Source organism: Manacus candei, unplaced genomic scaffold (genome assembly GCF_025592945.1).
Source record: "Manacus candei isolate 608988 ecotype Guabito, Panama unplaced genomic scaffold, ASM2559294v1 h1tg000010l, whole genome shotgun sequence".
NCBI lineage: Eukaryota > Metazoa > Chordata > Aves > Passeriformes > Pipridae > Manacus > Manacus candei.
Genome location: NW_026138058.1, coordinates 6,070,720 through 6,096,772, shown reverse-complemented (window position 1 = coordinate 6,096,772; position 26,053 = coordinate 6,070,720). Strand labels below are relative to the sequence as shown.

Below are 26,053 nucleotides of genomic sequence, written 5' to 3'. Positions count from 1 at the left end.
TACAGACTTTAGTAATTAAGCAACATGTTATTAAGGAAATGGTCAATCTATTAAGTAATCAATATACTAATTATTAAATAAAAACACCACTATTGCTAATCTGCAATTATACTGTTTTCCACCCTACTACACACAATTATAAAGCTGTTAATTTCACGCTCCTAAATCTTATGAATCACATACATCAACTCCTCACTCACAAATTCATCACCTTCCCTGCTCTACATGACCTATCACCATGGTGGAAATCTATTCCTTTGCAGCCCATCCTCCCACAGCAAGTTTTTTAGACACAGTGCTGATGGAGAGCCAGATGGGGAGTCCTGACGGCTCAGGTTGCAAATCAGTGATGCATCTGTAAGCATCTGCACTCCTCCTTTCAGAAGGTTCCCCTGTCCTTTGTTCTTTACCTGATTTTATGCCTTATTCATCACTGTTTCTATTTCCTGAAACAACCTTTTTGCCACTGCTGTGCCTCCCTTTCCCTGCCCAAGTTCCTCCCTAAGGCATGACACATCCATTGTCAGTTTATCTCACTGGCCAGATTCAGCAAAATCTGTACCAAAGTCTGGGGTTCCCAAAGTTGTTATCAGGGCAATCTCAGTTTTATAAAATGTTACTGATACACCCTGCCTGGGTATAGGGGACCAAAACCTCCTAGATCTCCAGTTCATAATAGCATTACCTTACCCTACACATTCTCCGAGGCAAATAAGTCTACTTAGCCTTGATTCCTCCACCTAGTTAAGTTCCTTCTCTTTGCATCTTATTGTGAAGAGAAGACCAGCAAAACAAAGACCCACATCATTTGTGTACTGATCCACCCAAAAACTAGCTGTGGAATGGGACTGGAAGAGATGCCCCAAAGTGAACATGACCATGACACAGCAAACCTGGCAAGCTGGCTAGATATTGTGTAGTAGTTCATATTTTCTAGGATGGTCCTTTTTCTGGGAGAAATAGTCAGCATAGTGGCTGACATAATTTCTTTTGGAAAACATCAGCTTAGCAGCAAACATGAAACAGGTGTGTGATGACCTGAAAAACGAAAACCTGGGTCATCATCATATGATACCCCAAAGCTACTGGGTATTTTTGCCCTTACCTTGCTGATTAGGAGGCCACTGCAGTACATCAGTGCTCTGATGGATAAGAACTTTCTTGTCATTTCTAATCTAGAGATAACCCATGACAATTTCAGACCAAGTTCAGTCTTAATTTTGGGCTAAGTCACTTTCTCATGCTACATTATTTATAAATAGTCGAAAAAATTTTTGTAGCTGCTGTGGACCGTGGAGGTTTCTCCTGCATATATAAGCTAGCTCTTTCAGACTTCCTTGATAATTACATTCTGTACTTGGAAACTTGAACTGAAAGTGGACAATGAAGAGAATACAAATACATCTGTCTTTCACTTTGCATCTGTTCTGTCATTTTGTTCTAGTTTAATGCATTGTGAGCAACGTGACGTGACTAATGATTCCAGGCAGAAAAATCACCAGAAGACGCTCAGTGTTGACTTTGTCAGCTAGGAAGACAAAATAAGAAAAGATGTGGTGAGCAGCACTGACATTAACATCAGACACAGTTCAAACATTCATTTGGGCTTAGAGTAGGCATTTAATACATCTTTGTAAAACGCTCCCACCCATCCTTAATACCACTTTGTTTAGTCTTTTCATAAAAGACACACTAATCCAGGAGCATCCATGGGAATAAAAAATCCCAAGTGCTTTGAGGTAACCAGGATGGAACAGCAACAAAAAAATCTGACATCCCGTGGCACAGTGTGAAAACAACCCCAAACACGAAACTATCTTGAGCGCTGAAGGTCTTGCCATTCATCTGAAGGCAACACGCTGACACTCTAGGAGGAAAAATACTATGAAACAATCATCTCAGTACAGTCAAACATTCCCCCAAATCTTGGTAAGAAACAACATGCCTTTCTTAATACTGTCTCCAAGTACAACCTCCTAGCCCTGTTGTAAAGCTTGGGCACGCCCCACCTGTGTCGGACACATCCTCTTCATTTGCCCTGTTATTCACCCTCCACAGAGTGTCTTATCTTCCCATGTTGAGCTGTGTCCAACCCAACTGCAAGCACAAGGCTATTTCCTCTCACTTTGCATAGCCCTAGTTTCTTAACCACTCCCATCTCTGCCTTTTTGCACTCCACCTTTTTCTTTAGCGTCTGACTTTTCTGACTTTCACCTGTCCTTGCTTCCCGTCCACCAAGTCAACAGCAACTCCCAACCTCAACAGGGCCCTCAAACAAAGTACCTCATACAAATTTCAACTCCCAGTCGTTTCTGAGCAGCTGTTTGCTGCAGCCTCCCTCTTTCAACCCATGTGTTGGGAAAACCAGTTACTTCTCTTCCTGCTGTCTCTTTACAGCAAGCAGTGGTAACTCTGCAGGCTACACAGCCAGAAGGGATGTTTGCTCTTGCCTATGAGCAAAAGGAGGAGAGGCATGCTCCAGCTGCCCTGGGCTCCGCTGGTTACCCCAACCACAGGCCTCTTTTCATGTTTTGTTTGGTAAGGACCATTTGCTGTATATTTCTGTGGGGATGCACTGGCCTCTGCCCTGCAGATGCAGATTGTGCTTCTGTAAGGCACACAGTATGCTCCAGCTCAGGAAACCTTGAAACTGCTGACTGATGGAAGTCAGAAGGGTGCACTGGGAAAGGAAAGGGCTGCACCAGTTCATTGGTCTGTAACCTCCCTGAGCAGGACAGGCAGCTGCTGTAAAACCACCGTCGTGTTCTTGGTTGTAGGAAGCAACTGTCAGGGCTCAAACAAACAAACAAACAAACAAAAAACCCCATTCAACTGCAGAACATGAAATACATTTGGTTTATTTCTTTCTAAAGTTTGTACATATACATATATCATTATACATATGTGAGATCCTTCAATAGGGTTGCTTGATTTCAATGACATAAAAATTATTGGGAAGCTTGCAGGCTCTTTGTTGCCCGTAAGCAACATTTATTCCAACTTATAAAAACACAGAGGAACAGAGTTATAGTCAGGAACATGGACACGAGAGAAGTCTACTTTATATCTCACAGTTTCAATACATCAAAGGCAAATTATTTGTTTGTATACTGTAGGCTTACTTTATCAGCAATGATAAAATAGAGGAAAATATTTATATACAGTCACCTCAAGTGAAAAATAAAGCAATGTAAACTTAAATTCCAAAATATTATTTTAAATGATATAACAATATCCCCAAAAGCCCTTCTTCCAAGGGGAAGAGGACTGATTAAGTGCCTTCATTTACCAGGAAATGATCATTCTAGTACCAGATATATGAAGCAGAATAAGGGAGGGCATCCTGTGATACCTGTAGAAAAGAGTGACAACTCTGCTTCAGGAAAACATCTCTGTGTAAGCAAGTATACGTTTGAGTCCTTACGGACATCAGCAGCACATGGAAACATCTCCCATGAACCAGGGCTTGACTTAAGTCTGCACAGCTCTGACTCTGACCTCCGAGTATACTTTTCTGGCCATGCATGTTCCCAGGGACAAAAGAGGGTGTCCTGGTGGTAGGACAACATCAAACCTGAGATGATGACCTCCCCAAGAGTCAGAGCAGCAAGTTCCAGGCTGCTGGAAAAGATTTAGTGGTTACCTCAGTTGCTGCTTCACAGCAGACCAAGAGGTTACCACAAAGCAGTGAGACTGGGACTGCGTCTCTAGTGTGTTGAATGAAAAACACTCCAGCAATTCAGTGACGAGAGTAAACTGAGTTCAAGGTTATCAGAAAGAAGGTTCCAACACTTTGCAAAAGGGATAGGAGCCCACCCAGAGAAAAGGTCTTGCAAGGACTGCTGGCAGGCTCTGTAAGTTTGGTTCTGCACATAAGAGATGTATAGGGTGTATGTACAGGCATGTGCAAAACCTTTTTCTGTACTACCACTGCCAAGAGTTATGCTTCCCAAATGGCTACCATGCAACATTGACTGAAAATTCAATCCTCTTTCTTAGCCTAAGAGAAAGCAACACTGCAACAGCTCAGGTGGAAGTAAATGATGCTTCTTAACTGCAATTCTGAGAGCAACGGTGCTCACTCACATCTTCCCACTACATCACCATGGGAGGCAGGAAACCCAAGGGAGAGGCTCATTGCCTGAAAAAGAATTACAGGACTACATCTTGCCCAAAGCAAGGTGATGGGGATGTCCCCCTTCGTACCATTCTGAGCTGCAGTTCACTTGTGTCTCAGTTCTGCAAGACACAATTGCTCTGGCCGTGGTCCAGTGAACTGCAAAGGCATAGTTTCACTGAAGTTGCTCAAGTGCTTCAAACTAACTGCGTGTGAAAGAGTTTTATGACTCCAGGTAAGAATCACACCCTCAGGCTTTGCTCTGTATTATGCAGATCATGCTAGTGTTGCCCTGACTAGAGCACAATAGGAAAACCCACTGGGTTTCCTTACGTCTTTTTACTCAGACCAGCAACTTGTTAAAAGGTTGTTCAAAGATCCCAAGGGAAACCTCTGGGAGGTATATGAGATGCCCAAGATATTTCAGCCCTGTTGCTCTTCTTTTCCCTGCTGATGACCACTCTTGTGGAAATCTGTACAGTTGCACAAAAAACCCCTCACTACTGCTGTACAGCTGTATCTGCAGGAGACATCACAGGCACCTGTCCTTCTTGGACAATTTTGGACATGATGTCCCCTTGCTGAATGTTCACAGAGCAAGGTCAACATTTTCAGAAGTAAAGCTGTGTATTAAATCCCCAGAGCACGATTTTCAGAAGTCAGCATGGATGCTCCCGGTGCAGGCATTGGCTGATACAAACAGGGAGAAAGTTAGCCTAGTATTAAGTTGGCAGAAAATCCCACCCACTAACCCATGCTTAAGACTCTGAAATATATGCCTTTGCTTTCAACATGCAGAACAACAGGCAGCCCCTGGTGGACAAAACATGGAGATCAAGGCAGCTCAAGGGATACCCTAAATCTGTGAAAGCTCTGATGACTGCTTAACCTCATTTGTGAACAACTAGAACAACAAGCATCCTAATAATGTTTGCAGCTGCTGAAGTGCTTTGACCAAAATAAGCCTCAGAAAAGAACAGCGGGCTTTGGAGTGCTGTGCCACAGAAGCCATACTATACCTATGAAATATATACACACATCTATAGGCATCACTTAAACATGTTCACCAAGGAATGTAAGCCTCAGGGTGTACCTCACGCAGAGACTAGCGATTTCAAAGTTTTCAAACTCCCAAAAAACTCTGTTCTTTCAGCCAAATTATAATCCTAGCCTCGAGTAAGAGGACATAGTTGTCACGAATATGTACAAATTTTAAAAAAACCAATCACAACCCACCCCTGTTCTCATCCTACAGTCTTTCGGAATTTGATAGCACTGAGCATGAGGTTTTCAGAAGAGTGTGAGTTAAGACTTATGTTAGCAGTAGAGTTTGCCCTATGCGGTGACACAGACTCAACATTACTGATCTCCCTTCTCCCAGCAAGGAGGGAGTCAGAGGATTTCGTGTCAAACAATCCTCCATGGCAGCTTGGCTGGCTGCTCTGTGGTTACACCACGCTATCCACTAGGCAAGACCTGAAACCTTGCCTGCTTAAACAAAAAGTATCTTGCTGTGCTGTTCTCCTTTAGGTGAGTTACAGACAGGACCACTGCAACAGAGTGGCTACTAATTACAATAGTTTAAGTCAGAGAAAAGTCCTTCCCTCATGGTTTGTAGCACTTTCAATCCTTGCATTGCTAAGTGATGTATGTTTATTGGTCCAAATAAACCTCTGGCCTGTACTGCAGCTTGTTCCTGGCCCAGACTTAATAGCAGATGCCATGGGAGGTCCCTCATTCTTTAAACATTTATAATTTTTATGGAATAATTAAGTGTTCAAAGGGGGGGGGGGGGAACAGAGAATGCTTTGGGCTGGCCCAAATTTGCTCCTTCTGATCACAGGAGCAAAGTCAGGTCAATGCTGTGGCCCCTGGGAAAGCTGTTGCTTGCATTTGGTAAGGGAAGGGCTCTAATAATTAACTAAAACATAACCTCAGTGCAGCTCACAAAAGGTATGAGCAAGGGACATTGTCTCAGGCAGGGCTGAGCCTACCTCCTTACACTGTTCAACTGGACGTTGCCATCAGCAGAGCAGACACTCCCAGATGGCACTGGGACACTTCTTCCAAGGACCTGTCCTTCTTGCTCTCATGTAAACCAGTCTCCTCACAAAGGGACTGTGGCACCCCTGGATAAGGGTGCTGCTGTCACAAGGGAGAAAAAAGCAGCAAGTGGTAGGGACAGTTCCTCAAGCAGCACAATCTAGAGGGAAAAGGGAGCCAAGTGTTTCTAATCACCCCCAGCACTGAGGGCAATGCTCGAGCACACAGTCTCCAGCAGGTGACCAGCCGTGGAGGGTGGCACTGGCTCATTTCCCTCCTACAGAATCACTGTCCTGTGCACTGCTGCTCTGCTCAGGTGGTACCATTTTTCTGACGGCTTCCCGGAGCTCAGGCCCCCACCGTGAAGCTCCAGATGAAGCAGCTCCCCATACTACCCTGCTGGGAGAGAGGAGAGGCCAGGCATACTGATTCTATATGCGCTAAAAATATCCTCTAAAAAGCACAAGCTACTGACTAGCTCTTTTTGAAAAAGCTTCTACAGTTCATCCCTCTAGGCAGCCTAGATATCGGATGCTGGGAACACATGCTGGGGAGCAATGGTTGCGCTCTTGTGAGAAATATGCACTTATTAACTGCCCTCTCAGAGCAGATGTGATGTCCCAGAGCCTGGGGAGAGCAATACTGGGGAAACTTTAAACAAGCATCAAGCCAAAAGACTACTTGACATAAGCTGTGTATGCTGCCTTTGCCTCTGCAAAAACAGACAGTGTTTCCAACAACCTGGATACTAGAAGGCTCGGAATGTTGCAAGTGTTTGGTCTCAGTGTGGGAGGGGGTACTTCACATCCCTGCAGCATAACACTAGAAGATCACAGCAGTCTAAAACTCGGTCTCACACCTCCCAGCTATAACTGTGGCTGGAAACACAGGCTACCGACAAGCAGAGTGAAAAGCTGTTCACGGGGTTATCCACTCAACGCAGCACTGCTTCAGAGCAGGTTTTCTCAATGCAAGATGGGACAGCCAAATTTTCTGGATTTCTGCAAGCATGGAAGGAAACAGACCTGTTATACAGAAGCAGCTGAGGTGCTAAGATGACAGACAGGAGCAGCATGACAGAAAAGTAGGAGGAGCTGTCAGACTAACTGCAATAAGACCAAAATTCATTTAGGAATGGCGAATGCAGACACAGTAAGCAGTATGCCATCTGCAGAGAAAAGCCTTCACCGCTTTAGAGGAGAACGTGGCCACACAATGCCCTCAAGAAGCCAGGTGATAACTGTGTCACCTTTAGCCTTCTCCACTGCCAGAACCACCTCCTCACTGAATGGCCTGCTCTAATCAACTTCATTTCCCCACTGGAGAAAGGCAAAAATTTTGGCTGTTTCAAGTCAGAAGAGCAACCAGCCTTGTTACTCCAAGGCACTGGAGCTGTGCAAATTCCAGTCTCTGGAGGGCTGCTAGGCCAAACTCTGGCTCAAACCATGGTTGTGTTGAGCACTGCGCTCCAGGAGAGCCCCTTGACATGGACAGACTGGGAGCACGTGGGATCGGAGGGAAAGCATCAAAGCGACCAGCTGTTTACTAACCCTTAGAAAGCTTCTGGTAACCATTTACAAGTGACTGGCTACAGATGAAAAACCGCCTGAGCCAGCGTCGCAACAGAACGGCATTCCCCCATAGCTCCGCTGCATTAATCACTCTGCTGGCTGACTTATCTCTCTACATCAAATAAAGACACAACATAAATACTGGATTTAGAAGCTGTACTCATGTTCAGTGGTCCATGCGTGATTTATCTGCAAGATGCACACAAACACACAGCCAGCCCAGAGAGCCTCTTTTGCAGCCACTGACGAACGAAAACCACCTCAACCAGACCCCTGCGTCCTGATGACTCATGGAGGAGAGCGTGGTTTTGGCTTCAGGAGAGTTCCTCACCTTCTTTGGTTGCTGAGTGGGGAGAGGGGAAGGCAATTTTCCGCTTCTCCCTCACCTCTCTGCTGTCGGGTGCAGATCAGTGAGGCCCTCTCCTGTCTCTCCTTCCTTAGCTGGGGATATAAGTTGGTTCAGCCCCTCGAGGGTGAGCAACAGCAGTGCCTCAGAGTAGGGTGGGTCCCTCCACAACCACTGTCTGCACCACAAGAGGGGGGAAGTGAGGAGCTGTTGGCCCCATCCTGCTCCCCTCTTTGCATCCCTCCTCTCAGCCTGCAGGCAGAGGCTTTGCCCGAGTGATGGCTGCACACTGCAGCAGGGAGGCTGACAAGGAAGGATGACGCCTCCCTGCATCACTGCAAAGGCTTGCTTGCATGCACACATGCTCGTGGTGGCTGCCAGTAACTCCTGCTTACACTGAGCACCCCCAGGAAGCTGCAGGGCTGCTCACTGAAACGCAGTTCTGGTGCATGCTGAGTCCCAGAGGAGGGCTGGAAACCAGCAGAGTATCCTTACCTACCGTAACCAAAGCTCCTGAGGTGCTGAGGTCAAGCACTGATTTCTCCTACAGGCAAACACTTCAGCAAAGAAGGGCAGGGTGCAGGGTACCACTCTGCCAGACTCTCAATGCTGCCACCCAAGGAGATGCACTGCTGAAACCTCCTGAGAATCTCCACTTTATAATATCACCAGATATTACAGCACTGCTTGGTAGATGATCCTGTTCCCAAGGGAGGAGAGGAGCCTTTCACAACAGGATCGCATTTTTCGCTTGGCCTCCAAAAGGCGCATTTTTACATGGGTGCCTGGGATGCTTAAAAAGTGTAAACTAACAGAGCAAAATGGCATTAATTAACACTTGAGCAGAACCTAAAAATTCTGGGTAAACTAATGGGCATGCCTCAGCAGTCTCACCAAGAGTGCTCCAAGCTCAACAAAGGTTAAATGACTAAAAAATGCAGTGAAAAACTGCATTTGATAAGCCCAGATGAGACTTAAAAATATACCCTAATCCATTAACAAGTATACATGGAAATATAGAATAAATAATAAAAAAAAATATCATTTTTGCAGTTCACTTTTTGATTTTTTCTATTGCTTCAAATCGTCTTCTCTGCAATGACTTTGAAGAGGAATTATCCAGTTTCCGTGTCAAAGCTGGAAAATGCATTAAACAGGAGTAATTTCTTTTTGAGCTCAGCAATTTAACTGTAGTCTACAGCAACCAGAATATGCTAAAAGCCAGAGGAAAAAGAAGTCAAAAGTCACTTCTTTGCCATTTAAACCACTGCACTCCATAATAACAAGCGGTCTGCTAAGCATGTTCTAGCCTGCCTTCAAAAAGACCCTCTAGTGAACCTCACCCTCACAGCCTAGCAGGGCCCATTTACAAATCTGCACTGTTTTTGGTTTTGTTTCTCCTGCATGTGCCCTAATGTTGTTATGCAAGAGAGTGTCCTGGCTCTGGCCAGGACAGAGCTAATTTCTGCAGAGCCTGCAGTAGGACCAGATCCCACAACAGAGGGGTCAAGTTTTCTTCTCCAATATGCATTCGGCATTCCCCAAATGAATTTCTTCTTCTGTCTGTTCCACTCATTTGTTTTAAACCTCCAGAGCATGATGAGCAGCTGCAGGCATCTAGCTTTTCTTTCCCTTCCATGAACTGCTGATCTACCACTCTTAATTAATGCAAACAATCCCTCCCGATAAGCCCTATCGTGTATCTGCCTACACTGAGTCTCCCTACCCAACAAGCTGCACCACATCACTTTGGCTCCAGCAGCAGTAGGCCTCTCTCTTCCTCGGGAGGACTGGATGTTAACTCTACCTTAGTAAGAATGTATAACTTCTGCAGTTTTTAGCAACGCTGGCGAGGTTAGGGCCAACCTCACGACTTTCATCATGGAGTGGCCGCTCCCAGTGGCAGATGCCAGATGCACGTGTATCCCAACAGCACTTATGAAAACAGTACCATCTGGTTTTGCTGCCAGGCCACAGCTGCAAGGATCAAGTTGCTCCCAAACCTCCCAGCACCTGAAAGCGCAAAATCTTCGTTACAGCCAAGAGTCAGCACAACACTGGGAAAGCTGTTGCATGGTGGTACTCAGTGGGGAAGGCAAGTCATGCGGTGTTGTATCAGGGGCTAATCACGCTGATACTTTTGGTCTGTGTTTGGCCCAGCCACCTGTAAAAGTTTTGTTCTTTCTCTGCCGAGTTATGAGAAAACAAGCACCAATAAAACAGAAACTTCGTCCTTGGAGAGAGTTCTTGTATAAACTATATTTAATTGCTGTTTTATGATTGGCTGATCGTCCTCCAAGGTCACTTGAAGGAGAGACTGAAGACTATGGGTACGAAGTAAACCCCCAGACTCATTTGGAAAAGACCCCCTCGGGTGCAGCACGCAGGCCATGTGTGTGCAGAAGAGATAGTACTTGCATAACGGAGGGTGGGACTGAGGACCTCTGGCTGGGCAGTGCTGGCCACACCTGCCTAGGCTGAGGTCACTCAGTTAATTGTATAAAAGCAGATAGCTCTTTCTTGGAAGGTAGGAAGCTTCACATCAAGGACAACATTGCCTTTTGGCAGGGACGCCTGCCAATTTGTGAACTTGCTGACTCTCCAGGGATGCAGCTTCTGCTATGGGTGATTGTGGGCACTCTAGCTCGGTAAGATAACTTTATGGGCAACAGCTAGGTGACTGGGGAAGTAGTACTGAGGGCTTGTTTCTCTCTCCCTACCTCTCTTTTGGGTTTGTTCGTTTTGTTGGCCACCTCTTGGTAAAAATATCGGTTTTGTTGAGCTATCAATGGTGTCATGGTTTCGGATTTTAGTATGCTACGAACCCTCCCTAATACAGATGTCTGCTAAAGGCCTTTTCTCTTTGATCGCTCCCAGTTCTGCCCACTGAACTGGCAGTTCAATAAGCTAGATTAATTGACCTGGACCCTTGGGAAGTCTGGCAGAACACAAATCTGCTCAGGTGGCAATTTTTTTTGATGCGTGGCCCTTTGACTACTCGGGCTGGAAACACCAGCGCATTTCTAAACAGTCCTTGCATTGATCTTGACATTTCTGTATGCATTTAGAATTGCATCCATCAGGAAGGCAGTCCAGTGCCAGGCACAACAAAAAGAACACCAAGAAACAATTTTCAAATGGTCCTCAACATTACGTACCAAGGTAGTCTGCAGGAAAGGCCAGTTTGGTTGTACTACTCCACTTAGGGAAAGGGTGAGTCAAAACAGGAGAGACCTGTCCAAGCTCACCCTGTCGGCCAGTATCAAACCTGAGATTAAAACCCAGGATGTTAAGTAACAGTAGAGCCACTGCTCTCTGCACAGCCATGATGCTGCCCAGGGAAGAGGGGCTGGGAAGCAGGAAAATAATTTCTACATCATCTTTCTACTCTCTATGCCTGAAAACTGCTGGCCACTCCAAGGGTCTGTGGGCTTTCAGGTATGGAAAGCTCTACCCATGGTGGTGTCTCCCTGTCTTGTGCTCTCCTCTGAAAGCCTGGAGCAGGGTATGCAGGAGCTGTGAGCTGGGCTTGTTCTCTGTGGGTGGAGGGTACGATCTGACAAAGCTGAGACTGCCTTGTGCTGGCCTCTAGGCACAGAGTAGTCAGGACAGTATCAAACCCTAGTCTGCAGCAAGGACATGTCTGCCCCCTCCTCTGGTCTGCACCAGCCTCTTCCACCTATATGTGAGCTAAAGCAGGAAAATGGAGAACTGAGGAGAATCCCTTCCTGAAGAAAAAAGACAAAGTGCTTTGTCACTATCAGAGGAACTGAAAGAAGCTCTCTGTACACACCAACAAGGAAACTCCTGGAAGGGGAAGCAACAGGACACAATATATCATAAGGCTCTATATAGCAGCTAAGTGAGAGCGTATAGTTAAAAACTACACAGAGGCCCTTTGTTTTTAATATATAATGCTAATGGCTGACATCTACAGCAGCCTCCTCTGCAAATAAATGTAAAACCCAGAGAATCATTCCAGCTGGGTAAACCCTAATCTCCGTGACAGCAGAGACAGTACGGGTTTGGATACTTTCCAGACTTTCCAGCTTTCCAGCCTGCAAACTCAGGAGAAGACTTCGCTTGGAAGGAAGCAAACAAATTATTCCAATGCCATCATCCCAGCATTGCCAGAGGTTTCCAGGTTTCATTCCTTCACACTTGTGGGTCCACCGTCAATGCAGTAACAATAAGCAACAGTGACTATATACTGTAGCACCTGCTGCTAAGTACCAGTACCATGACCCACACTGACAGGAAACCAATGTTCCCAGCACCCCAGGCTCTAGCCAGGCTTCTGCAGCTGCACAGCTTCTCCCGCAGCTACAGCTTACATTCACAGCACTGCAGCACTTGTCCAGTTATTTTTCCCACCCACCACGTAAATAAAGTGACAAGTGACTTGAGAGATGAAAGCCACATGCCGATGGGAGGAGATAAATGGGGAAGAGACAGAATATACGTCACAGCGCTCTACCCCTCCCCCAGCTCCTTTAGAAACAGAACAACATAAAAAAGTCCCGATGCTTCAATTGCTAAATGATAAATTAACAAAGCAAAGCAAAGCAGGAGCAAAGACATCTCCCACAATCTGCACAGAAACAGCAAAATATACAATAGAAAATGTCACTAACACCCCATTCAGGCAGATGCACTTATTTTTTGTGAAGGACAGGTTATTAAATGAAAAAAATTTTGACCACCGGTACTTTGCTGCATGGCTGTTCCCCTCGCTGTCATTTCCACCCTAAGTGACCTTCTGCTTAATGCTGGGTGTTTCTGGCCTGTAGTCCTTCCTCTCCGAGACGTTGCGTTTCACCTTGGCACTAACTGGAGACTCCTGATTCAAAGAAGGACTCGAGTGGGATTTCTTCAGTCCTGGCGCATCGTTCTCTCCTCCACTCAGCAGCTCCTTCACTCCTTCTTTCAGGAGGCTGACATAAATCTCATAGCGATTTTTCTGGGAAATTAAAAGAAAGGTCCAAATCAGTCTGGGAGAAATTCTGCAAGAGCACTCGAGAGACAGTCTGGGTAACTTAATGGTTTCTGCCGGCCTTGGAAGCCAGCAGCCTAATACGGACGCGAACTATGGTGCCTGATGTGGACATGAACGACAGTGGCTAATGTAAATTAAACTGTACAAAAAGGATTTCGGGCAGACCGAGCCCCAGGGTGCCGTGCAATTAGAGGCACTCAGCTCTGCAGCACACGAATTCCAACACTCTGCTGAGCGGTGGCTCGCGGCTAGCTGGAGCACACGGGGATTTCCATGTAACACTACCAAGTGAAAGCTTGCTGACCTCAGTCACACGGAGGCATATCCTGTGCTCAGGCACACTGAGATGCCATGGGTCCCATCCAGGCATGGAAATAAAGTGCAGTGAACTAAGGGACAGCGGAAGTCCTGCTGTGGTTGTCTACAGCTCTACCCTGCAACTCTGCACTCCCCCCAGCAGGTCCCACATTTCCTGCTTTTTGTGTGACTGCTTTTCCTGCAGAAAATTTCCTGGAGAAATCAAAGCAGGGTCCCACTAAGTTCAGACAGTACCAGCTTGGCCACCACTAGCCCTTGAGAGGATCTTCTGCAAGGCCAGACCTTGACAAAAAGGAGCAGATGAGAGGGCTATGACAGCAGCAGTTCTCCTGCCAGGGTCACTCACAGGGAATGATGAAGGTTGCTCTCTGCCCAGACCCTTGTATTTTTCAAATGGAAAAAGTTCCCTTTACTGTGTGCCATCCCCACTTGTTCTATTCCACATCTGGACCAGACCTTTCCCTCTCCAACAAAAGATTTTCCTCTGTTTGCCAGGATTACATCTTTCTGCAAGAAACAACTCAGAAAGGAACAAAATGAGGGTACTGTAATAGAAGATCCCTGCAGGGCCTCAAAAACAGGTGCTGGGGCAGGAGGTCCTCAGAACAGAGCAATCCACCTCACAGGATTTGTTTAGTAACCTGCCCCTGACATATCCCCTGAAGACGTGGTGCAGGCATTGCAATTAAGGCAATCTCGGTGTGCTGGGGGTCAGGGAAGGAGGATGTAAACATCCCCTGTGATTGTTAATTTGTATTTTAAAGTGGCAAAACAGCAGCCAAACTATTATGCTCCTGGCAGAGGAAAAGGTATTTAAGAAAAAATTTTCCAATTTCTAATAAAAAATAAAGTTCTGGTAAAAACATTTATTTGAGGGCAGGAAGTCAAAAAGCTCAGTAACTGCTTTGAACTGTGGAATATAAAGGGGGAGGGGGGAGAAAGAAGAGAAGGTGACTGGGTTTTGAGAGTCTTTTGAATAAACAAATACTCACAGAGGAGGATCATAACAAAATCGACCTAAAAATTCAATAAAAAAGCATTCCTATCAATTCCGTATCTGAAGCTCCAGCTCCATAATGTGAGAGACAAACACATGAAGCAGGTAAGATGTGTCATTTAATAAAAATGGAAATGGAGAAACAGCAAGCAGAACCCTGATGATGATGCACAGGGCTGATGGATGATTCATCACACAGCAAACCAGACACCTCTGAAAAAGGCAAACCGGTGCTCTGAGCTTGGAAATAGCGTAATAGTCATCAAATGAGAGAGGGACTTTACTGCCATATGGACATCTGCTTTTTATAAGTCCAGTAAACACTAGTAGGGTCACAAGACTCGCCAATCAGAACGGAAATCCAGGATCTATATGTGCGCAAATGGCCATTTTTCCCTGGACTTTGTGGGCCCCTGATTTCTACTGCACTTAATCGATGCATTTCTATTTTTATTTCAACTGCAAAAAACTTGGTCTTTTAGTGACCTGACATTTGCAGTTAGGTAAAAGCTGGTGGGAATTTTGCCTTAAAAGAAATTAATCTGGAAAATTCTGTCAAGTAAATAAAACCACAGAAGTTGAAAATTCAAAAGTTTCTGCAACATTATTTCTGAAGACTGAAAGAACATAATAAAGTGGAGACGAGGTAGCCTCCCATCAGTATTCTGGCTTCACCTCTCTCCTGACAGCACTCAAAAGATCTTTCTCAAACTATAGATTTTTTGCAACAAGCAACAAGTTTTCTGCAATCTGGTGCAGTACTGCCTCAGAGAGAAGCAAAGAGAACTGTTCCTTCCTTGGTGTCTATAAGCAAAGAGACCATCAAAAAGATATGCTACCTACTGCATCCCTGAGCAAGGACGAGTCACCTCTCGGTTCACCTCCTCTCAGAAGGAAACATCATCTCACTTGTTTCTCACCAGGAACAAGAATGAAGGGATTGCTAGGGTGTGAACAAAAAGGAACTATAATGACCTACAGAAAAGGAAAATGGCTTCTTCCTCCCTAATGGGACTATGCTGCTTCCTTAGTGACTCACAGGCCATTTTGGGGTGCTTCTGGAGACGTATCAACATCTATGTACATAGATACAAAGTCTGGCCTGCAATCTCAACCTGGAAGAGGCAGTTACAAAATAATGCCTCACCAGCCTCTTTCCCTTTTGGTTTAACCATACAGCAAGCTCTGTCACCACCTCCTGCCTGACCCCAGCAGGACATTGTTCTAAAGGGAAGATCAGGAAACCCAAAAACCAGCAGAAAGTTTTCATTCATGGTTTTCATATGGCTCACCATTTCGTTTTAGTTTGGTTTGGTTTTTCACTCAAAGAATCACAGAATATTCTGAGATGGAAAGGACCCACGAGGATCATCGAAGTCCAACTCCTGGCCCTGCACAGGACAGCCCTAAGAATCACACCATGTACTTGAGAGCACTGTCCAAACACTTGTTGAACTCTGTCAGGCTTGGTGCTGTAACCACTTCAGGTCTGGGGAGCCTGTTCCAGTGCCCAACTACCCCCTGGGTGAAAAACCTTTCTCTAGTATCTAACCTAAACCTCCCCTGACACAGCTTCATGCCACTCCCTCAGGTCCTGTGACTGGTCACCAGAGAGACTGTTGTCAGTCCCTCTGCTTCCTCTTGCAAGGAAGTTGTAACTGCAAGGAGGTCTTTCCTCAGTCTCCTCTTCTCCAGGCTGAACAGAACAAGTGACCTCAGTCAGTCCTCGTATGGCTTCCCCTTTAGATCCTTCACTATCTTCATAGCTCTCCTTTGGATGCTCTCTACTATCTCTATATCTTTCTTACATTTTAGTGCCCCAAACTGCACACAATATTGGAGGTGAGGCTGCCCCAGGTCAGAGCAGAGTGGGACAATCCCCTCCCTGGCCCAGCTGGTGATGCTTTGCCTGATGCCCCCAGGACAGGGTTGGCCCTCCTGGCTGCCAGGGCACTGCTGACTCAGATTCAACTTGCCATCGACCAGGACCCCAGGGCCCTTTCCAGCATCTCATTCCCCAGTCTGTATGTACATCCAGGGTTGGGTTGCCCTGTCTCAGGTCCAAGATCCAGCACTTCCCTTGTTGAACTTCACATGGTTGGTGATTGCCCAGTCCTCTAACTTGTTGAAGTTTCCCTGCAGGGCATCTCTGTCTTCAAGGGAGTCAAAGGTTCCTCCCAGTCTAGTATCATCAACAAACTTACTTAGTAATCCTTTGAGTTTTGCATCCAAGTGGTCTATTAAGATGTTGAAGAGTATCTAAGATGGAGCCTTGTGGAACCCCACAGGTCTCCAGTCTGATGTCACCCCATCCACTATTACCCTCTGTGCCTGACCCGTGAGCCAATTGCTCACCCAGCACAGGGTGTGTTTATCCAGCTGTGAGCTGGACATTTGGTCCAGAAGGTTCCTGTGAGAGACAGTATCAAAAGCTTTTCTGGAACCCAAAAAGATTACATCAACTGGCTTCCCTTGATCAGCTGGGTGGGTTACCTTGTCATAAGAAGAAAACGGGTTTGATAAGCAGGACTTTCCTCTCACAAAGCTGTGCTGGTTGCAGCTGATGACTGCATTGTCTTTCTGGTGTTTTTCAGTAATTCCCACAATTATCTTCTCCATAACTTTACCAGGCACTGAAGTGAGACTGATAGGCCTGTAGTTTCCAGGATCTTCCTTCTTGCCCTTCTTGAACACTGTGACAATGTTAGCCAGCTTCCAGTATATTGGGACCTCTCCATATTCCCAAGACTGCTCAAAAATTATTGAGAGAGTCCTTGTGATGACATCAGCCAGCTCTTTGAGGATTCTGGGATGAATACCATCAAGTCCCATAGATTTGTAGGGATCCAGCTGGAGCAGCAGATCCCACACAACTTCAGGGTTGACTGGGAGTTGATCATTCTCACATTCATGGTCCTTCAGCTCAGGGTACTGAGACCCCCTTGGTCCCTCATCCATGTTGAAGACAGAGGCAAAGAATGTGTTAAACATATCTGCCTTGTCTCTGTCCCTGCTTGTGAGGTGACCATCCTCATCCTGTAATGGTGTGATGCTATTTCAGCACTGCCCTTTGCCATTAATGTACTAAAAACACCTGGTTTTCTTGTCCCCCATATTTCTGGCCAGCTTCAACTCCAACTGAGCTTTGGTCACAGGAATTTTCTCCTGCAGTGGTGAGCAGCATCTCTGTATTCCTCCCACGTCACCTGACTGTGCTTCCAATAGGCAAACACCTACTTTTTTTTGCCTTAGCTCTAAAAGTAGATCCCTGCTAAGCCAAGCTGGCCTTCTACCTTGTCTGCTTGACTTCTGACATTTTGGAATGGTCTCTCGATAGTTCGACATGGCCTGTGAAATCTGTGCCAAGTGTGAAGATAAGAAAGCATTGCACAGAAGCACCTTGAATTACCATTTCTCACACATAACTGAAGTTGTTTCCACCGCTTTCCTGCTCACATGGGCACTCCTGCAGTGCTGACCATTTATGTGAACTGCACAGATCAATTGCTGTTTGAGACTCTTAATAGAGAAGATGACAACTTTTGTTTCCTCTGCTGTACTGGTTCTGATTTGCACTGAGGTACCTGAGGAATATTTCTCTAAAGATCACCACGATGAAATTGACAGAAAACAGAAAAAAATCCACAACAGTCTACTCCTCCATCAATCTTTCAGAAAACATCTAAAATTCCAGCCTACATTTCATCCTGGTTCTAGAAGGAATAGAAAATTAACTTTGTGTCAAGGACCCAAAGCCAAGAAGTTCCTTGCTCTTCCAAGTTGCACAAGACCCCTTCCAGAGACAAAGTGTGTGGCTTGCTCTGAGTGCCGTGTTCAAAACCGACACTGTGCCACTGATCTCAAATGTTCTGCCAGACCACTTTACTGTCAATTTCCTAATCCACTTTATCAGCTTGTCTACAAGGATGTTAGTGGAGATGGTGTCAAAGTCCTGGTTAAAGTGAAGAACAAACAATATCCACTGCTGTCCCCTCATCCATCATACCAGACATCTCATTGCAAAAGGCCATCATGTTGGTCAGGTATGATTCTCCATTCATAAGGCCATGCTGACTATTTTGCTACTGTGAAGTGAAACTCAACACAGAGATCACAACCTTCTGCAAAAGCAAAAGTACACAACCAGTCAAGTGCAGGAGTGAAAAGAGTTCCTCTAATACAAACTGGTAACACAGGGCAGGAGGCTTACTTCAGTTCTGGAGGTTTGTGTTGTGTGGCCTCCAGCATCAGCTCTGGTGGTCTCTCTGACTTTTATCTTATCTGCTCTTCCTCTTCTTCAGACTATGGATTTTCCTTGCCGGGCACTGCCTATTTAGAGTAGGATCCTTTCAGACCCAAGGCAACACTGACTCGCAGTTCTGGGGGAAAAAGCTCAAAGGTGCAGTCATAACAAACACCAGACACCTGGTGGGTTGCCAACTTGCTCCCACATAGCTCTACAATGTGGCAGACACCATGATGGATAAAAGCTGTGCCAGATACTCAGAACAATCACCTAATGCAGTTGCCTAAGTTGCATCACTCAGTCCCGTGATCTTTAATTCTACCCTTTTCCTTCTCATCCTGACATCCAGCTCGCTGGTACGCAATACAAATGGCTCTGATGAGGCACGCCTATGACAGTAATTTCAGAATGTCAGTTCCTTCAGAACATACCAATGGAAGACAATTATCCTAATCCGCATTACTGCAGAATGCAGCCATTCTGTGAAGACTGAACGTCCAACACAGTAGGAAACACACAGCCTTACAACACAAGACATATCCTGCCTGAAGACTCTATCATCTCTTCAAACAGATACATGAGGAAAGGACAGAGGGTCTCACTTTTATCCTCCGTGCTACAGGTAAGGAGCTAAATTCATGGGTAAGGCCACAGGAAGTTCTTGTCAGAAAAAGACGCCACATTCCAGCTTCTGGGATTGCTGTGACTTTTCTGCCTACTCAAACACACTTCTTGGGGACGTAAAGCAGAAAAATGCAGAACTTTAGGACTCCACCTCAAGTATAAGACATCCCCCATACACACCCAAAAAGTAAAAGTAATAATGTTTCCCATACATACCTCAAACTCCAGGTAGTGGTCCTTCAGTTTGTAATCATCTACTTCCTTGCCTTTGAGCTTCTTGTCAGGAGGATAGGAGCGATGTTCAGCAAGCTCAGTGGAGATCTGCTTCAGCTTAGCTTCATGGGACTTCAGCTGTTCATCCTTCAGAAACACATTAGGCATTTAAGTGACAGAATCTAAAATATCCAGTAAGCAAAGGAAAGTAAGAGAGATCCCAGTACAATAATACCAAGTAGTTTATTTTTCTATAGATTTATAAGGTCTGTTATCCCAAAGCTCTGCCCCCAAACAGCTGTCTCAAAGGCACCCGAGAAAAGTGGCCAAGTTTGTAGAAAAATTCAACAGCCAAAAGATGCCACTGGGAAGGAGAGCAAACCTGTCATCCCTCGACTTGCTGTGAGCAACAAAAGCAGCTTGCTGCAGAGCATTACTGACAACATAACACTTCTGCTCTAATACACTCTTTTGTAAATTAATTAAGAGTGTTGTGTATGCAGTCAAACCAAGGGCAGAATGAGAGAGGTGAAGACCCTGCCTCAGGTCTTTGCAATGTAAATGGAGTTCCTTCCAGGATAGAAAAGACATAGAGTCAGTGCCCTTCCTTCTATTTCTGCTCTACTAAAAGCTCTCTGGTGTGTGCCTTCCATTTGTTTAGAACAATACAATACACTCAGAAGAGGGAAGGGCTGTCCAGTCCCCAAAAGGTATTTCATTCTGCTAAGCTGCTACCAGCTTTTATCCCATTGTGCCACTGGAGAAAGTGAGGAGTTGCTACTCCCACTTTCTAGGCAATTTCCTTTATCATAATCCTAGGCCCACTCACTTCCTCCAGTCCATCTGTCAGCTAACCTTCCCTCATCTCAGAGGGTTTCCAGCTCCTGCAGGATGGCCTTCTGTCCATTTCTAGGCTGGGATCTGAAATTATGTTTGAAGTAGGTAAGTCCAAAATATAGACAAGATCATGCAGATATTGGTGACTTAGCCAGCCATAACAAGTACCCAGCTCAGCTCCTGTTGTAGGTACCTAACCTCAGAGGAGGGGACAGCTGCCAGTGCTGTCCCTCAGTGGTGTGGCTGTGCAGCCCACAGCTTCAAGCCGAGCTTGGACACGCCTGCACTGCACTGAGTCACACCAGGGACTGAGCCTCTTGGCTCACGGAGCTGGAGCTGCAGGAAAAGCAGAGAGGAGGAAAATTTCTACAGAAAATGATAGCTAAGCCCCAGCTAATCTTGCGTTTCGACTCTTCTGCAAGAGAACTGAAGAAAGAAACATGTGGGATAATTTGCCTCCGCCTAAACGTGGTAGGGCTCAAACCACTCGCTATTGGCTGCCAAAAATTCTTGTTGCTGTTAGTAACTACCCTGGTTCTGCATACTCTCCCATTAGTGCCCAACCACTCTTTACATTGAGCTGAATCCCCGGTCCCAGTGACATCCTGTGGCAGCAAGTTCTACAGCCTGATAACAGGAGGTCTTTGAGCAGCTATTAATACAGTACTTGTAATTTCCAGGGCACCAGCTTTGGAGCTTTTGTGTGTGCTGCACATTGTCAGGAAAAAAACCAAAACCAACCTTCTAGTAGATCTTTTCTAGACTGGTTGTTCCTTTATATATAGATTTGTCACATCCCTCTTTGGTTGGACTAACCGAGATCCTCTGCTTTTAAAGGAAAACCTGGTACAATGATCTTGCCCAACCTGTCATGTCCAAACTCTGTTCCTCATCCATGTTAGGTCCTCACTGCATTCCGACTTATGCCTGACCAGGAAGAGACCCTTTGAAGAAGTACTGTCCATCATGATTCATCCCACAAAACCCTGAACAGCAACCACAGGGATTTGACAATTTGTATTTTTTTTGTCTGCCAAATGAGAAACAGCCTGCTGGCAGCTTTTCCCCTCTGACAGATGAAAGCAGACATGTTTCTGCTTACCTTTGCATTTATCTACTTTTAACACTTAACATTCTTCTGCCCTTAACTAAAACAGCTTATCTTACTCCACCTTTCATGTCTCCCTTTCTTCGAGACAGAGACCACAGGGCTGTGACCTATTTTTTCCTTTCCAGATTAAATGGAAACAATCAGACTAGGAAACAATGTGCTAACTGGAACTGCCACACAGAACAACAATGAGTAAAAAAGCCTTCTCTGGTGACTGGGGGTAAATTATGGAAGCCTCATACAGTATTTTCAAAAGGGTATGCAAAAGGTAAAAGCACAAGGATGATCAGCTAGTATTATCCTTTACAAAACACGCTTTAAACTTCAACCCAGAACACAAGACAGTAAGTAGGCCACCACATTGTAAGAAGAAAGGCTACTGCAATGGAGAGAGAAAAAGCAGGGGTGACATTAAAAAAAACACCCCCTTAGAAAAATGCAGATTTTGTGACAGTGGTTTCTAAGGAGAGTTGCTAAGCTATGAAGATGGTAAAAAAACCCAAACTCATTTAAGAAGCAATCCAGCATGGGCAGATCACTTTAAAAAGTACAGGATAATACTCATGAAGTATAACCTCTGTCACTCTGTCAACCTGATGAACACAAACGATGTCATGTTCCTGCCACAGCAGGAGGAATTGCAGGCATGTGTCACATCTCCCAAAGTACACAGAGCCATGGGTGCAAGCATCTGACACAGCCAGTGTGAAACAAGCTGAAATTTGTGGAGCTTTGTGCAAGAAGTAGAGCTGTGAAACTCTCTGACACAGGATGCTAAAACCTTGTGTGATCACAAGGGGAGACAAAAAGCATTCACATAAGAAACAGTTACAAATACATATTATACAAGAAACCCCTAAGCTGATAAGGGTTGGAGTCTGGAAAATGTTGTGGGAAAAATATAATTGGTGCTTGTCTAATCCATCAGCTTTCACCTTTTATCATTTCAATAAGCCAAAGACCAGGAGTATGTCTACTTCTTCTGAAATGAGTGGCCTTAATACACACTCATATTTAAAAAAACCCACCAGTCACTATTTGAAATGTCTTATACACAGCCATAAGCACAAGATGAAAATTCTCTGTCTGGTACTAGGAACACTGATGACTGTTTCTTTTCTTCAAAAATATAAACCAATTATATTTAAGCCTGTTCTTTCTCTCTCACCAATTCAAATCTTGCATCAGGAAGTGAGCAGAGATCTACCACGTAAGCCTCCTTCTCCTAGGACTGCTAGGGGCAACAGACATAAAACAGTGACAAGGACCACCATCCAGTCTCCAACCAGCAAGAGAAATCGTCATCACCTGCCCTCTACATAAGAACATCTCACCTGAGATAGCTTTGTTGTGGTGGCTGGCAGGAGCGGGCGACTGAACTTCTTCTGGGAGCCAATTGCCGCTGGGAACGGCGGCGCAGAGAAGACAGCAGCCACACAGTTAATCTTGTTGATCCAGGTCTGCATTTCTTCTTGGCTCCTGGGGAAGAAACACACATTAAGCACCTGTTGACTCAGCCTCCTCTACCTCCTTCCACCCCTTCCATGGCATTTTAAAAGCAAGAGTAACCAGAACTGGACAAATCTTAAGGGTCTGCTTAGTCTTCTGGTCTATGTTTGCAAGCAGTTTAGTGACAGGTAGCTCAGTCACGGGCTGGCTTGTTGTTAGGCCCACACCTCACCCTAGCACACATCTTTTCCTAATCCAATCCAAATGACACAGGTGACAGAGCCAAACAATGCTATAGGATATACTCAGACATATATCCTAAGGTCTCAGTTGTGCAGGACATCACAGAGCTCCAGGATCCGTACATGGTCTTGGCAGAAAGGGGCTCATGTCAGAAGCAAAAGGCAGGTCATCTGTTCTGTCTGGGTATCAAAGCACGAAGAACTTAATCAAATCATTCTTGTATTAACTTTGTTTCTGACCACAGCGTATCTTCTAGAAGGACATCCAGCTAGGACCTGACGACATCAGGAGACAGACAATCCAAGACTGCCTTTGGTCATTTGCTTCAATGATTAATCACCCTGACTGTTATAAGTTTGTTTCCAAATTGAATTTCCTGCAGCTTCAGCTTCTAGCTGCTGCATCTTGTTATGACTTTCTCAGTTGGATTAAAAAGCCTTTTAAAAACCTGATGTTTCTTTCTCATGCACTACATGTGCACTCTAATCACATCACTACTTAATCTTATTTCTGATCAAATAAACAGATTGAACCTCTTAAGCCTCTGCTTTAACCTGTCCGGGCAGGAATTTACCCCTCCTTCAGCATTGCTTTCTCTCCTCAATGGCTGGCGTGAAGAGAGCACTTACTGGGCTTGGAAAAGCAGGACCCTCCAATCTGCTGTTTTAAGCTTGAGGACATTGGGCTTCTTCTCATAGTCTGTTGCCTTGGATGCCAGCGCGTGGTGCACACTAACCGCGTTCTTCAGATCCTCCTCCGACAAAGCCTTTTCTGGCTTATATTCATCCTGCAGGAGTCAACAGGGGGAAAATGGCATCTTATTTCTGCACGTGCTACTCCTTTTTCCTCAACCTAGGGAAAAACCCTGTTCCACAGTTCACAAATAGCAATAAGGTATATGAACCGAAAGCAACCTGACTTGAGCACTTGTGGTTTCTACTACCTTTAACATGTTTTCCTTTTCCTTTTTCTGTTGGTTTTTTTTGTTGTTGTTGTTGTTTGTTTGTTTTTTCTGTTTTTGGGGGGTTTTTGGGGGTTTTTTGTTGGTTTTTTTTTTGTTGTTGTTGTTGGGTTTTTTGGGGTTTTTTTTGGGTTTTTTTTTGTTTGGTTGGTTTTTTTGGGGTTTTTTTTTGTTTTGTTTTGTTTTTTTGTTTTGTTTTGTTTTTTTATCTCTTTCCAAGGAAGAGAAGTAGTTTTGCTACCTGCTTGAAAGAAAGAGAGGTAAACAGGAAGTATCTGACTACCACAACAGTTGTGGACTACCTGTCTTCATTTCAGGAATCCTTCATAACCAGCTCCCACCTCCACTGCTCAGCTACTTGGGTTCTCAGCCTCCACTGCTTGATTTTAATTCTTCTCAAACAATACTTTGTATATATACAACAACTTTGTATTTTCTCCTAGGCAGCCCTTATACACTGAAGAAGCCTCCTTATCAGTCTGCACAAAGCTAATATAGCAAACTCCCTTAAATCTCTCTACTCAGAGTCCACAAATGGCAAGCACAGCTCTGTCCAGGGTTTTTGACACAGGAACAGTACCACTCCTAGCACCAAAAGACAAAAACGGGACTCAAACTTCTCTTGTGTTGCAAGCATCAGCCTGGAAGCAGTCTTTGATCTCCTGAGTGACAGAAGCTATATAAAGGCACAACCTCGGTCTAACCACAAGTTCTGTGTGAAGCTCTCATGACTATAAATGGCTTGGGAAAGCCAGGAGCTTTTTCAGGGAAAAGTCATCCGCCAGCAGTGCTGCGTCACTTTGTTTCTGAAGGACAAGCCAAAGCAGTCTGTAATTGACTCCATTTCTCCCTCTTAGTACATCACAGACATCTGTCTCACCTGAAACACACACCGATGTGACAGCTGCAAAACAGAGGAATAACTCCCTGCAGGCGTAATAACTATTGATCCTCCACTTGAACACAAGTTACAAGATGAGGTTTAGGAGGAAACAGAGTGCAGGACACGAGGCGTGTGTGAGGACAGCAGTAGCTTCAACAGCCAGGGAGGCACCTGCCCTGAAGAGGAGCTGGTTAAGGTGCATGAATTCGTTTACAGGGCTTCTCTGGCAGCACACAGAACAGGACTGCAGCCACAGGTTTCTACACTGCTGCCAAAGGTATCTGTGCTTTTGGACAAGACGGGCTGGGGCTCTCCAGGATGAGTTTCAGTGGATGGGGCATCACCAACTGTGGTGACCACCTCTCAGGAGGCAGGACAAAGCATCCTGCTCCTCTGCCATGTCTCATCCTTCCTGACAGAGCTCCAGCTAGTGCAGGCCCAGAACTTGCCAGTGCTGCTCAGACATTTCACATGAGGAGATGCAGCTATCCAGCAGTCCTGCCCCAGTACCACCTCCACCCAGGGCCAGACAATGGCAAAACACAACACAGGTCTGGTAAGCCCAGCAGAAAGACAGAGCACTACTGCACAGGTGACCAAAGGGCAGCCTTCAACCTAAACATCTGCAACATGAGGGGTTTTCAAGGGCTGGCAGTGGGCAAAGCCAAGTGTCCTTCCTCTCCCATAGCTTGAGACTCTGCAAGATTTGGAGGAATGTCTCTATCATGATGGATTTCATCTATGCCCACTTAGGGCATTCCCTAAACCTTCTTCAAGGAAGATCTGAGAATCCAGACTCTAGCCAAAAGACAATCACTGGAGGAGATTGCCCAAAGTTGGGCATATCTCCATCCTGAAGATGGAAGAGGCAAGGCCCCAGGTCAAGCCCCTTTCTTTATGGGTTCAAAAGCTAATTTATTTCGTGGTAGTTTTGGGGGAAATGACTGGCTCCACTGTCCAGGGAGACTGGGAAAACTTCAGAGCCAGGAAGTGAACTCAGACAGGCCTCAGGAACATGATATTCTGTCTTTCCTCAAGTTACTGCCTAGAGACAGTGTCAGCTATCACCTAGCCTGTTGCTGCCCTGCTTCCTCTGTG

General features: G+C 45.4%; 1 protein-coding gene across 7 annotated transcripts in view; it reads right to left on the bottom strand.

The window, feature by feature from the left end:
• Positions 1-2,842: 2,842 nt before the first annotated feature.
• LOC127466537 (PH and SEC7 domain-containing protein 3-like) overlaps positions 2,843-26,053 on the bottom strand; it is a 116,883-nt gene continuing 93,672 nt past the window's right edge. For all 7 annotated transcript variants that reach the window (XM_051777412.1, XM_051777413.1, XM_051777414.1 and 4 more), the window contains 4 exons: positions 23,741-23,898; positions 22,754-22,898; positions 19,475-19,618; positions 2,843-13,037 (listed from right to left, as the gene is read on the bottom strand). In XM_051777412.1, coding sequence (XP_051633372.1) covers positions 12,825-13,037; positions 19,475-19,618; positions 22,754-22,898; positions 23,741-23,898 — 660 coding nt within the window. In that variant the 3' untranslated portion in view covers positions 2,843-12,824. The remainder of the gene's footprint in view (positions 13,038-19,474; positions 19,619-22,753; positions 22,899-23,740; positions 23,899-26,053) is intronic.